We start from the raw sequence: 13816 nt of genomic DNA, 5'->3' as shown, positions 1-13816 counted from the left end.
CTTTCACTTTCAAATTTACGGGGATTTTCTAGAAACTCAAAAGTCAAACGTTACCGACTGTACTTTTTTTTCAAAATTACTACCTACCTACAAAAAGTTGAAATTAGAACTAAAAATTACAGTCATAGCACAATCATGGGTCACCTACAATTATGGGTCAATTCCATTTGAATAGCATGGGGAACTGACTGACTAATAATTGTGACAGAGTGACCCATAATTGTGCAATGACTGTACTTCAAAATATGGAAACGAAACAAACACATCAGGAAAACACCAAATAACGAAAGAAAATTATAAAATCGTACATCAGAAAATAAAAATCAGCAAAAACACAAATTACACACACGCATATATGACTTGATCAAAAAGATACTGGTTGCAGTCGATATTACAGTTACAGTGGACAAGTGGTACTCTAGAGAGGAAAAAAAAACTTACGTCGGTGCTCTTTCTTCCGAGTAGTAGGTAAGTGGCGAATACATCATCGTATCGTGTGAATGTCAATGATTCTTCTATGTCTTGCCTATTATAGCCCATCGCGACTAACGCTTCTGTAGTGTCCGGACGTCGTTTCCACAGCGAGAGACCGGATGAGAGGTGATGGACACCGCGTTTCGTTGTTGGATTGGCACGGTGAACACACACGATACAGTTTTTAGTTTTGATGATGATTTTTTTTTGTTTGGGATTTGGTTCGATTTTGACACGTCGATCATGGTGATATTTGGTGATGCAGTGGTGGTAGTGGTGGTTGGTGGTGATTGTGACGAAAATATAAGAGATAAAAAGAAAAGAACAAAAATACGAAACATTTTAGATACGTTATTTTTCGGTTATCAATTCGGTTTTGGTTTTAACATTGAACAACAACGAATAACATTCAACATGATTACAACGAATGAAACGTTCAATGGTGTTTGATTATTCTGTCACGGTACAACAACGAAGTTTAGTATTGGCCTCTGATAACTCACAAATTTTCCTGTTATACGATAAGTTTTCTAGCTAAAGTACATCTTTAATTTTAAAACAACTTCAAAACAATATAAAGAATAATAAAATAAAACACAACTAACATTAACTGTTAGTTATTTAGAATACGCAATACAATGAAATTATGTACATTTAATAAATGAAGACCAATCAACTCATCGCCACGAAATGATGTTTCATCGATATTAATAGCGATGCAATGATATTAGTGATATTCAAATGTCAAATTCGAGTGAATTTCATGACATTTTACAGCAATGAGTCGAAGATTAATCTTCGCCAAGAAATGGTGTTTCATCGACACGTTTTTCTTATGTTTTTAGTTCATACTGAAGCTATTCAATAGTGATTTTTTTAAAGGGCTGGAGACGGTGAAATTGAAATATCTTAGTCACGTGAATTGTATGACATTTTACAGTACTGACGAAAACAGATGATACGTTTATTTTTCTTCAGAATTCCCTCAAATGATTTTGAGCTCCCTTTGTAATTCCTCGGTAAATGCTTTCGGTATACCTTTTAATAAGCAATTCTAATGGAATGCACAAGATTCTTGCGGAAACATTTCTAGAAATCTTTTAATTTGTGTACCACTGTATTTCACAAATCGATAATCAGCCATCTTAAAAATTTCCGTTTTAAACATCTGTTGCAAATGTAAATATACGTAAGCATTTTAACCAGGGAACCTAAATAAAGTGAGACCTTTTCTAAGGTTCTCAGTAATCGCTCGAAACAATGAATTTATTCCAAAATCCAAAGTCGTCAGTTACAAACGAATTTTGAACAAGTTCCTGCAAACCAGAGAACGTCACGGTGCTGTCTGTTGGGACAAAAATAATATCGAAAAAAAATCAGTATCGAGTGATATTTGTTTAATGAGTGACGTTACGGTCGCCATGTCAACATTCACGACACCACCACCGGTATGGTATTGTAGAATTTGATTATAAAATTATCAGGATCGCTATGTTATCCACCCAATGAAAGCTAATGGTCTCCTCTTTCATTTAGTGCTAAGAAGAAAAAGTTCTATCGGGGATCTAGAACATTTTTGTTTCTGTGATTTCTAGAACAAATTTCCAAGAAATACCAATTTTTTGGGAACTTTTCACCCAAATTGTAAATGGAAAAATAATCCCCGATAAAACATTTTGCTCTTGGCACAAAATGAAAGAATAGATCCTTGGCTGTCATTTGGTGGGTGACTTAGCGATACCCTTAGCTGTCATTTGGTGAGTAATTTAGCGATACTGATTTTTTTTTAATAATAATATTTTGCTACCATAGACACCGTGAACTTTGACATGGCGACCGTGACGACCGTTTTACTATATTTTTTTTCCAAACGTTCATCATTAAACGAATTTCTCTAAGAAACGGCCCAGGATATAACTAAGAGCTACTCCTACGATTCACTTAGAGATACTTTGACGATTATCGAACGTTTTCCAAAGAAAATCTTTGTAATTATATTTTGAAGTTCTGATGAAAGTTTGTTTGAAAATAGTTCTAGAGTTTTCAGAGTTTTACTCTTGAGCTCTTCAAAGGTTTTATTTCCGGAAATATTTTTCTAAAGAAACACAATGAGCAGTTCACATTATCCAGAGTGTTCTTATGTAAACTACTTAATGATTTTTGCAGCATTTAATTTTTCTAGAAACTTAAACAAATGTTTGTCATTTTCTCCAAAAAGCTTAAAAATGCTCCAGGTTATTGGAAAAAATGTTTCTTTCTCGATAAATTTTGAAAGTTTCTCCAGTGATTATTCTGAAGTTCCTAACCCCTTAAAAGTTCATGTAGAAGAATGAAGAAGAATGTTTAAAAACATTACTTGAAATTTGTTTTCGAGGATTATAAAAGAAGTAAAAATTGCGAAAGCGAAAGGAATTCTTTCGAGAAATTGATAACTACTACTTCAGAATTGTCTCACTAGGTGGCTCAAATGATGCTGAGAAGAAAACATACGGCTGGGATCTAATGAGAACTTCTCTGCCGTGAATCGCATATCAGTCCCATCTTTGCTGGATTTCCTATGCAAATGGGACAGGTATGCGATTCACGGCAGTTCTGATATCTCGATCACATACAATTTTATTGTTATTTCAGTAATTTTTTTTTAGAAATCCCTCCAAGGTTTCTCAAGGAATACCACTACATATTTCACGGTACTCTCCAAAACTTCCTCAAAAGATTATTTCAAGATTTTTTTAGGTTTTCTTTAGGATTTTTCCAAGACTCTATCTGGGATCCTTCCAGGAACTCCAAATGAGAATCCTAATGTATTAACTTAACGACTCCTCGAAGAATTTGTCTAGTAATTCTTCAAAAACTGCTCAAGGATTTTCTTTGAAAAATTATCAAAAAATTTTGAATTTTGAAAGAGGTTGTGAAAACTGCAAAAGCAATATCCAGAGGAAAACTTCAAAGGAAATGTTCACTAGACCAATATTTCCTACTTTTTGGACAATTTACTTCAGAATTGTCTCACAAGAAGGCCTAAATATTGCTGAGAAGGAAACAGTCGAAAGAGTCGAATTTTTAATGAGATTTTTTTCCAGAAATTCTTCCGAAGATTTCTGCTAGGAAGACCACAACAGATTCCTCCTGGATTCTTTTAGGAATTCCTTTAAAAGTTCCTCTTAAGATCGCTCCAGGATTATTTCCAGGAATTCTTTTAGGACATTGAGTTGCTACTTTTTTAGGAATTCCTTTAGATGTTTATATCGAGATGCTTCAAGAAATGTATACAATAATTCTTCAATAATTCCTTAAGGAATTTCTTTGAAAAATCCTTCGTGAAACTCCTCCAGAAATATCTTCAATAAGAGATCTTGGAATTCCTAGGGGATCTTCTCGGAATTCAACGAATTGCATGTATTGTTCTAGGAATTTCTATAAAAGCATTTCAAGGTATTCCTTTATAGTTTCCTCTAAGGGTCTCAAGGGATTCTTCCAGAGATTTCTCTAAATGTTTCTCTATGGATTCCTCATAGGGTTCCTCTGAGGGTTTCTTTTGGAGAAATTCCTTAGGCAATTCCTCCAGAAATTGAGTCCTCTAGGAGTACAACAAGAGATTCCTTCTTTTCTTTTCTTTTTACTTACAGGTATTCCACTAACAAGCCCTGTTTCATCATCAAGAGATTCCTTCTAAGATTTCCTTTCGGAAATCTTTTAGGGATTCCTTCTTTTGGAAATCCTATTAAAACTCTTCTAGAGATTGCGTAATGGATTTACTCTAGGATATTTTCTAAGAATTTCTCTGAATATTCCTCCACATTTACTCTAGGAATTCCTTCAGGGTTACCTACAGACATTTCTTAAGGAATGCCTCTAGGGATTGTTCTTAAAATTCCTTAGGAGATGTCTCCAGAAATGTATCCAGTGAGTTCCCTAGTGGTTTTTAAAAGGAATTACTCTAGAGATTTCCGTAGGAATTCTTCGGATTACTAGAGGTTCTTCATATATTCCTCTAGGAATTTCTTCAGAAAGTTTTCCAGGAATTTCCTTTGTAACAATGTATTCTACAAATTAAGTTATCAAGTAAAGTTTTGGCTTCTCTGTCTCGAAATCCAAAGCAAAGATTCCAAAGCTCTTTTAATTTTTTTTTTCCAATGAGTCCTCCAAGAAGTTCTTTATGGCTTCCTCTCGAAATTTATTTGGGGATTCCTCAAGAAATTCATCTAGGAAGTTCTATCAATACTTTTCTAGAGACTTCATTATTGATTTTTTTAGAATCCCTAGAGGTTTTTCTAACAAGTTCTCTAAATATTCCTCCACATTTACTCCTGGATTTTTTCATAGAATTCCTGTACATTTCTTAGGAAGTTTCTCTAGAGATTACTCAAGAAATTCCTTGAGAGATTCCTCCTGAAATGATTCAGGAAGTCAGTAAGTCCCCTAGCTGTCCCTGAAGGAATTCCTTCTGGGATTTCCGTAGGAATTTCTTTTGGGATTCACCATTATGGGTTCTCCATGAAGTCATCCAAAAATTTCTTCATAAATCTCCCTTGCAATTTTTCTGAGATTTTTTTTCTAAAGATTCATTCGTGAGATTCTATATGAAACCCTCTAAAGTTCTCCACCTCAGCCTTTTTAATCGCCCATGATTGACGGAATGAAAACAAATTCTACTGCCTACAGAATAAGCAAACTAAACGTTTGTGAACACTTTTCTTAATTGTGGGGATGTTTTCGAAAAAAAAAACTGTTTAGTTAGTTGTTAGTCCATTAGCCTGGCAGCATTTCTTTTTTCGCTCACATTGGACATAAAATGCGGGAATTTATTTTGAACTTATATTTCGAAAGAGGGAAAAGTCCCTTCGGGTGATTAAAGGTGACTCTCGTGCAAAGTTGGATAACGTCACGAAATGTCATGGAAAATATGTCATGACATTTTTCAGTTCCACCATTTTCTTACGAGATTACCGTTATTTAGACCTTCTTTTGTTTTCTTCAAAAAAGACAAGTTGTAGGAAATATCATTATGAGAAAACTTGCCAGAACAAACTTCTGTTCTATTTGCTCCATTTTGAAAGATATGGGTCATTTTCTGTAAACGACCCCTAAATATCAGTTTTTATCATTATTTTTAGTTCTTCTTGAATAACTCATGCATCAATCTCTTGTATACTTTTTTTGGAAAACAAATGGAGGAAATATCTAACGGAGTCTTAAAAATTTTTCTAGTAAAATTAGGATGGCAATTTTATATATTTCTATAAAATTGGAGAATAAAATTTTATTGTAGAATTTAATAGAAAATCGTTGAGAAATATTCCTGCCTGACGTATTTTGTCGAAAAATATTTTGTGGAAATCCATTTTTCCTGGAGGAATATTTACCAAATCAATTCACGTGTTCAATATTCATTATCCTGTGGGAATTTCTCCTGGAAATCCTGAAATTGTACCATTGACGGAAATACCGTTTCAATTTCAGACGTAATTCTTCTCATATTGCTGCTGAAATTACCGAAATTCAATGACACATTTTACCGTGACGATGAAAACTAACCGTTCAACAGATCATATTTATTGGAAACTTTACAAGGATTCCGAATATGCAATAATGTTTGAGGGTTTAGGGACGAATTTACGAGTTATAGTGAAAATTCTGACCATAAAGGCGTCAAAACGTTGTAACGTCACGGTAGAATGTGTCCTATATAAATTTCAAAAGACTTCTTTCGTTTTCCAGAAATAAATTTTTAAAAAATCTAAAACAGCTCGATTTTCTATAAGTTTTTTATTGATTCCTGAATAGTTAGTATTGCAAAACCATGGAGCACATTTTCCAGAATTGCTATTGCAATTATCGTCAAAAATTTCCATTTGTGAAGATTCTACGAAGAATTTGAGTTGAAATTGGAGCTCTTCAAGACTGTTGCCAACATTTCAGAAATTCTAAAAAAATAATTTAAGAATATTCGAAAAATTCCACACGAAATTATCCTGGATTCTCAATTTCATTTTATGTTTCAATTTGGTTTCAACGATTTTCACATTTCTTTGACGATTTTAACCAGGTTTATTATCCGGAAAATCTGAATTTCCCTTGAATTGATAGAAAAATAGTGCTGTAATTGCCAAGTTTACTTTATCACTAAAAAAGCAAAAAATTAGAATTGTGCCAGAAAAAAAAATATAGAAATTACTCTGGTTTTTATTTTTATTTTTTCAAGTGGAAGCTTTTAATGATCTGTTTCGGTATTTCCATTATTAAGTCTCTATGATGAAGGGTATCGCGCCACTTAGGCGGTGGCTTCTATATTCGTCTGTTTTCCACTATAACTCAGTCAATTTTCAACCAATTGACTTGAAATGTTGTACATGGGTAGATACTATACCTATCTCACCGCATTCCAAAAATTGCGTCAATTGGTTCAAATTAGACTAAATTATAGCGGACAACAGACGAAAATAGAAGCCACCGCCCAAGTGGCGCGATTCCCAATATCTAGGCATACAGTCAACTAAAACGGCGCTTTTCATTGAACACCTTGAGATGTGTGGATGCAATCAGGACTGATATTTCAAAGGAATGCATCATCTATCCACGCAGACAGCCCAGATAGAATTTTGGGAAGCTTCGTGATTAGGAAGAAAAAAGTTGTTGTTAATGAAAAATCCCATATAAATACAATACGTAACAATGATGTAACACTATTTCATCGTAATAAAATAATGCGTTCTACAGGGGATACTCAAAATAACTGAGACAAGTAAAATTTTCACTTTTAAAAAAATGTTCAACTAGCTGTAACTTTTTGAAAAGGGTATCAAATTTTCTCAAATTTTTACTGTAAGTTCATCAATTAGGTGTGTATCAGTGGTCCAATTTTGGAAAAGATCGGGCTATTCTTCACGAAGTTAGGATGATTCTAGAAAATGGTATAATTATCCTATAGCCAACTTTGAGCTGTTATATCTCCGGATTCAATGAACCGAATCAAAATGAAATTTTGATCATTTATGACTCATATAATGAACTTTGAAAAACATTCGACCTAATTTGAAGTTATTAATAAGAAAAAAAGTTATAGCGATTTCATTTATTCTATGTTTTTTTTAGTAAATTTATCTATTTTTCATATGCATCCCATTACTTAATCAATTTGTTGCTGGCCATTTGGTTGCTTTCCTTCGAAACATAAATATATTCAAGTCAATTAGAGGAAATTTAAATGAACTATAATTACTATCTCGAATTTTGAAACGATAATGAAGTTTTGGATAAATTGATGTTATATTTAGCATTCGATTCATTGAATCCGGAGATATAACAGCTCAAAGTTGGCTATAGGATAATTATACCATTTTCTAGAATCTTCCTAACTTCGTGGAGAATAGCCCGATCTTTTCCAAAATTGGACCACTAATACACACCTAATTGATGAACTTACAGTAAAAATTTGAGAAAATTTGATGCCCTTTTCGAAAAGTTACAGCTAGTTGAATATTTTTTTGAAAAGTGAAAATTTTACCTGTCCCAGTTATTTTGAGTATCCCGGGCAGAGTGCAAGTACTGACGATCAAAATGTGATATTTGTTTGTTTGAGATAAGAGGTAAAAGTACTGAAAATAATAGCAAAAATTTCTTCTTGAACCATTTAACCAATAGCAAAATATGAAATTTAAAGATCAATCAAATATCTCACTGCTATTGGTTAGATCTTACCAAAAGCTAAATGTGCTATGATGATGATGTTCCAGGAGTAAAATTGAGATATTATTTTCAGTACTTTTACCTCTTATCTCAAACAAACAAATATCACTTTTCGTTCTCCATATCAAAATATGCTATTGCTGTGTGCGTTCAAGATGCAAACGGTGCCCAAATGCGCTTCAAACGCGGTAACACATGTTACCAAAGGCAACGTAGCAACCATAGCCAATATCACCGCCAACCTAGGATTCGAAAGCTCCCACTGACATCGGGTTACTTGTTAGAAAATCTTACCGCATTTGGTGCTACCGCATTTGATATTTGCATTTTGAATGCACAAAGCAATATTATTGAGCTTTTTTCCTCTGCTCGAGGTCCCCTGTATTTACAAACATTTGTATGGTGTGTGTGTGCTTGAAGTTTGTTCGTAAAATGTTAAAAAAAATACATTATTACGGTACGTAATGACCTAGGATAGCGAACAACTTCGGCAGTGGTCGGTATTTTGGGCACTTTTCACTATAACTCAGTCAATTCCAAACTAATTGACTTGCAATTTTGTACTTTAGGTGTGTACTATACGTATCTAACTGCATTCCAAAAATTGTGTCAATGGATCGGAATTGGCTGAGTTAAAGCATAAAAGTTCACAAAATAGGAGTCCTGCTGAGATGGTGCCATTTCTCTATGTATTATATATGTTGAAAATGTTCATTTACGATACATCGTATGGTGCTTAACCATAAGTGTCATATGATGTGTATAGTAGCCACAATAAACGATATTGTCATGTTACAATATAATGCAACGTTTTGTATTTTTATCATATTGTTCCTAGTATCATAGTTTCCTTAGATTTGTATAAGAATATTTGGATTTTCGTATTGTAAAAAAAGCAGAAAATCATAAGAGATGTTGTTATTTTATCGTCAGAAAAAAAGAACATACTATGGGGCTACTGCTCCACAACATTCACACCATATATTCTGTTGTGTTTGTATGATCAACTAGATCAGGATTTATCGACCTAGACTAGATTAAAATTCAAGGTCGTAGCTGTAAGTTATTATCTCAACTCAAATCATTATAATATTTATGGAAATCAAACAAAATGATGCACATGAAAACTAGAAATCTAGAGTGAAATTTGAAGCTGAAGAACCGTGTTGTACTGTGATCAGAATATTTTTTAAATAACGGATGCATTCATTTGGGGATATACTTGTTTATACAGATTATTTGGGTTAGTATTGGTATCGAGGTGCATTTGCTAGCGATGAACCTGATCGGACGACCTGAAAGACTGGACTCCAGACTAGTGACTGATACTACTCTTGTTGTTCTACAAACTGAACTATTTCTCCGGAACAAACACCGGATCCAGTTGGGTTGAATCAATCCGGAAAACGTGCGGCACGTGTTCGGCATTAGTTCCCAACTACACCACACACAATCTCCTGCCTGTCTCCTAATCTCCAACGAATGCGAAGCGACGCGATTTTCAGTGGACCAGTTGATAACGAGACCAAGACGTGGGGAGAGATCCATTTCCTAATAGTACCTAGCAGCACTCACTTTTAGCTAGTTAGGTAGAGGGAGGAGGACTTATCTGGACATACTGACTGTTTACCGAACCCCCGAGATGATGGATTGATGTTGTTTCAGACTGACTGACTGCCACAGGCAGAGCCAGAGACTACTACAGCTGCTGCCTACAACACAATTCCTACCTAAGTCAACAAACGCGGGATGTTGGAAGAGCCTACCTACCAGCCTAGAAGCAGCTTTAAGCAACTAGAACGGGTGGAACTGAAGAAAGTACTACAGTGTGTACAATTAACTGCCATAACTTTAATACCTAATGAACATGGTCACAATTTCGCCGTTGATATTAGTAAAACAGTACAAAAACTCAAATCATCAAATTTTTGCAAAAAATTCTGAAAATTTGATAATTTTCCCTAAATTTACAGAATTTTACCAAAACATAACGATAAGTCTACAGTATCGGTCAACTAATTTGCAACTTTTCAATATTGAATACAAAACTTTGAAAGATTGAATGTCAGCCATTTGTGAGCTGATACAGCTGAAATTTTGATTTATCTCAAAATCTTAAACCAACTAGACTAAGGAAGAGTTCTTCGAGCAAACTTTTGTATTTTGTCAATTTCTCGATTTTTGCTTAGACTTACCAAGCCAAGTAGAAATAACAACGTTTGATTGCACTGACATTCATACACGAAACAGTAAAAAGTGTTTAATAAAAAAAAGGATATTTGAATTATGAAAAAAAAAAATCCACGTGCTCCGGTAAGAATCGAACCCACGACTCCCAATTCGCTAGACGGGCGCTTCTTTCCTCCAAGCCACTTGACCATCTCCGTTTGCGTCTTGTCAAAGTTTAAAATGTTGATAAAGATGTCATTGAGCTAGGTTATCTTTTTTACCACAGACATTTCATTTCTTTATTCTGCAATAATCTATTAGCAGTTTAGTGGTAGTTTCAATAACAGTTGTTAAGTTTTGTTAATTATTTGGGAAAAATGCAATGATTTGGTAAAACCATTGTAATTCTTGAAACAACAAATGGAAAAAAATCTTCAAAAAATGTAAAAATCACAAAGATTTCCGCCGGTAATCGTATCAGCTGGATCGATTCGCATGAATGGCTAAAATCCAACCTTCCGAAATTGGATCATTTATATTAAAAAAAAATCGAAAAAGTTGCAACTGTATCGAACGACACTGTATGTACGAATAATTTCCCGACACCCTGTGCAATAAGTTCTGCTGTAGGTTTTTCTGTTTGATTTGAGATTTTCCTCGAGAAAGTTCTACCCCGGCGCTTAGCTGAAGCAACAACGAGATGCTGGCTGGCTGTGTTGACTGACTGCGGTGAATAGGAGAAGATTGTTGTTTACCAAAATAAGCGAAAATTGCGGTGCTTCTTTATTCATGGAATTCCTAGAAATGGACAGGCCCCGGTGTCCGTTGTCTGTTGAATGTTATAAATTGATTTGATTTGCAAAATTATTTACTATACTAGGCACTAGGCAGTGGGGATGGTGCTATATTTGACCAAAAATGATAGATTATTAGGACCAGGGATGGAAAATGTCATGAACATGTTATTTTGTTATCTGGCAATTTCACTGTCACTAGTTAACATTTTTTATCTACGACATCGACGCGATGCAAATTTTGATAACTTATAGCATTATTGCTTAGCTAACAAACTGATAAGTTACCAGGAAATGGTTAACTGAAAAATTTCATGACATGTCTTCAATGACATTTTCTTGACATTTTTTATCTCTGATTAGAATCTATTAAATTAGTCTAAGCATCGTTCGGTAACGTAATGCCGATTGGTCAGGCATTTTCTACGTTTTGCACATACTTTACTTGCTGATGCAACTGAGAAAATTTCCCGATTAGTCACAACGTTTAATAATTAGTGGTTAATGAAAGTATTGCTGCTTACTTCAATTCTAAGGTTAATTTTTGAATTTTTTAATGAAATTTGAAAATTGTCATAGAACACCTTTCTGAAGCACCGCAACTTTACTTCTGACCTGACCAATTAACTGTTCATGTATCTCTTTTTCTATCTAAACACAATTGAATAACGAAAACCTAACCTTTAAAATACTCCTAAGCTAATGCAATACATTCTGACTAGAGACGTTACATGGGAATGACCAACAACAACAAGTCACGAAACAAAACAAAAAACATCATTCCAATAAACATCACAAAACTGCATTCAAAAAAAAAATCCGAAGATAACAGCATTCCTTAAACAAAAAGTAAAATATAAACGTGGAGATATACCAAAAAAAGGGGAACGACACTACGAGGGTGGGGTATAACAGTAAAAAAAAAAAAACAAAAACCAACAAATTTAAAGAAACCTAAAAACGAACGATGAAACATTTAGAACAGTATCACTAAAAGTAAGTTATAAAAGATATAAATTTCCAACAATTAAAAAGTATATAGCAAGACAGAGAGGTACATAGTGTTACGCGATCGATGATGACGCGATGCTGTTCTGGCAGTAGAGGGTTCCTCCTAGTGGCACGAATGATGTCCTCATTCGGATTTGCTAGAATGATTTATGTGCTATTCTTTGATGGGCGGAGCCCATAAAACTGGGCTCCACTGGGACGCGCGGAACTGTTAAATGTGATAGATTACCGTGAAGATAGTGGTTCTAAGAGAGAGAGACAGAAAAATCAAGAGAAACCGAAACGAGAAACGAGACTTGGTCGAGGGGCGGGATAGACAGAGTTGATCTCGAATGGTGAAATAAGTGGTAAGAGGTTTGAGAAAAAAAAGTGCGGGTTAATGAACAGTTGATGGACGTAGACTTCCTCCGTAGATTTTTTGGTAGATCGTCCGTAAGAAGATGAAATGGGAGAAAAAATGACAACTGTGGGCCGTTCCACGCGAGATAATCGAAGGGAATTTTCAATCGTGACCTTCATGATTTTAAACCAAATATGAGTACATTATTGAAGCTTTATTTATTAAGATTCCGTGGAAGCTCTTGGAATTTTCCGTGGAAGCTCTTGGCAGCATCAGTTAGAAGCTCTTGGCAACTTTAGTAGAATCTCTTGGAAGCTTCCGTGGAAGCTCTTGACAGCTTCAGTGGAAGCTCTTGACAGCTTCAGTGGATGCTCTTGCAGCCTCCGTGGAAGCCCTTGACAACTTCAGTGAAAGCTCTTGGCAGCATCACTAAGAAGCTCTTGCCAACTTCAGTGGAATTTTTTGGAAGCTTCCGTGGAAGCTCTTGGCAGCTTCCATGGAAGCTCTTGGAAGCTTTAGTGGAAGCTATTGAGGGCTTCAGTGGAAGCTATTGGAAGCTTCCATGGAAGCTCTTGGAAGCTTCCGTGGAATCTCTTGGAAACTTCCGTGGAAACTCTTGGATGCTACTGTGGAAGCTCTTTGAAGCTTCCGGGGAAGTTATTGGGCGCTTCTGGGGAAGCTCTTGAACGTTTTCGTGGAAGCTTTTGGACGTTTCCGGAGAAGCTCTTGGGCGCTTCCGGGAAGCTCTTAGGTGCTTCCGGGGAAGCTCTGGAGCGCTTCCGGAAAAGCTCTTGAGCGCTTCCATCACAGCTCTTGGAAGATTCCGTGGAAGCTGTTGGAAGTATCAGTGGTAGCTCTTGGAAGCTTCCGTGGAAGCTTTTGGAAGCTCTTGGAAGCTTCCGGGGAAGCTCTTGGAAGCTTCCGGGGAAGCTCTTGGAAGCTTCCGGGGAAGCTCTTGGAAGCTTCCGGGGAAGCTCTTGGAAGCTTCCGGGGAAGCTCTTGGAAGCTTCCGGGGAAGCTCTTGGAAGCTTCCGGGGAAGCTCTTGGAAGCTTCCGGGGAAGCTCTTGGAAGCTTCCGGGGAAGCTCTTGGAAGCTTCCGGGGAAGCTCTTGGAAGCTTCCGGGGAAGCTCTTGGAAGCTTCCGGGGAAGCTCTTGGAAGCTTCCGGGGAAGCTCTTGGAAGCTTCCGGGGAAGCTCTTGGAAGCTTCCGGGGAAGCTCTTGGAAGCTTCCGGGGAAGCTCTTGGAAGCTTCCGGGGAAGCTCTTGGAAGCTTCCGGGGAAGCTCTTGGAAGCTTCCGGGGAAGCTCTTGGAAGCTTCCGGGGAAGCTCTTGGAAGCTT

General features: G+C 36.0%; 1 protein-coding gene across 15 annotated transcripts in view; it reads right to left on the bottom strand.

The window, feature by feature from the left end:
* The window catches only part of LOC109422342 (MAP/microtubule affinity-regulating kinase 3), a 117326-nt gene that overhangs the window by 90570 nt on the left and 12940 nt on the right, over positions 1 to 13816 (bottom strand). For all 15 annotated transcript variants that reach the window (XM_062860339.1, XM_062860341.1, XM_062860340.1 and 12 more), the window contains exon 5: positions 442 to 554. In XM_062860339.1, the coding sequence (XP_062716323.1) occupies positions 442 to 554 (113 nt within the window). The remainder of the gene's footprint in view (positions 1 to 441; positions 555 to 13816) is intronic.

Source organism: Aedes albopictus, chromosome 3, assembly GCF_035046485.1.
Source record: "Aedes albopictus strain Foshan chromosome 3, AalbF5, whole genome shotgun sequence".
NCBI lineage: Eukaryota > Metazoa > Arthropoda > Insecta > Diptera > Culicidae > Aedes > Aedes albopictus.
This window is presented reverse-complemented; position numbering and strand designations above follow the sequence as displayed.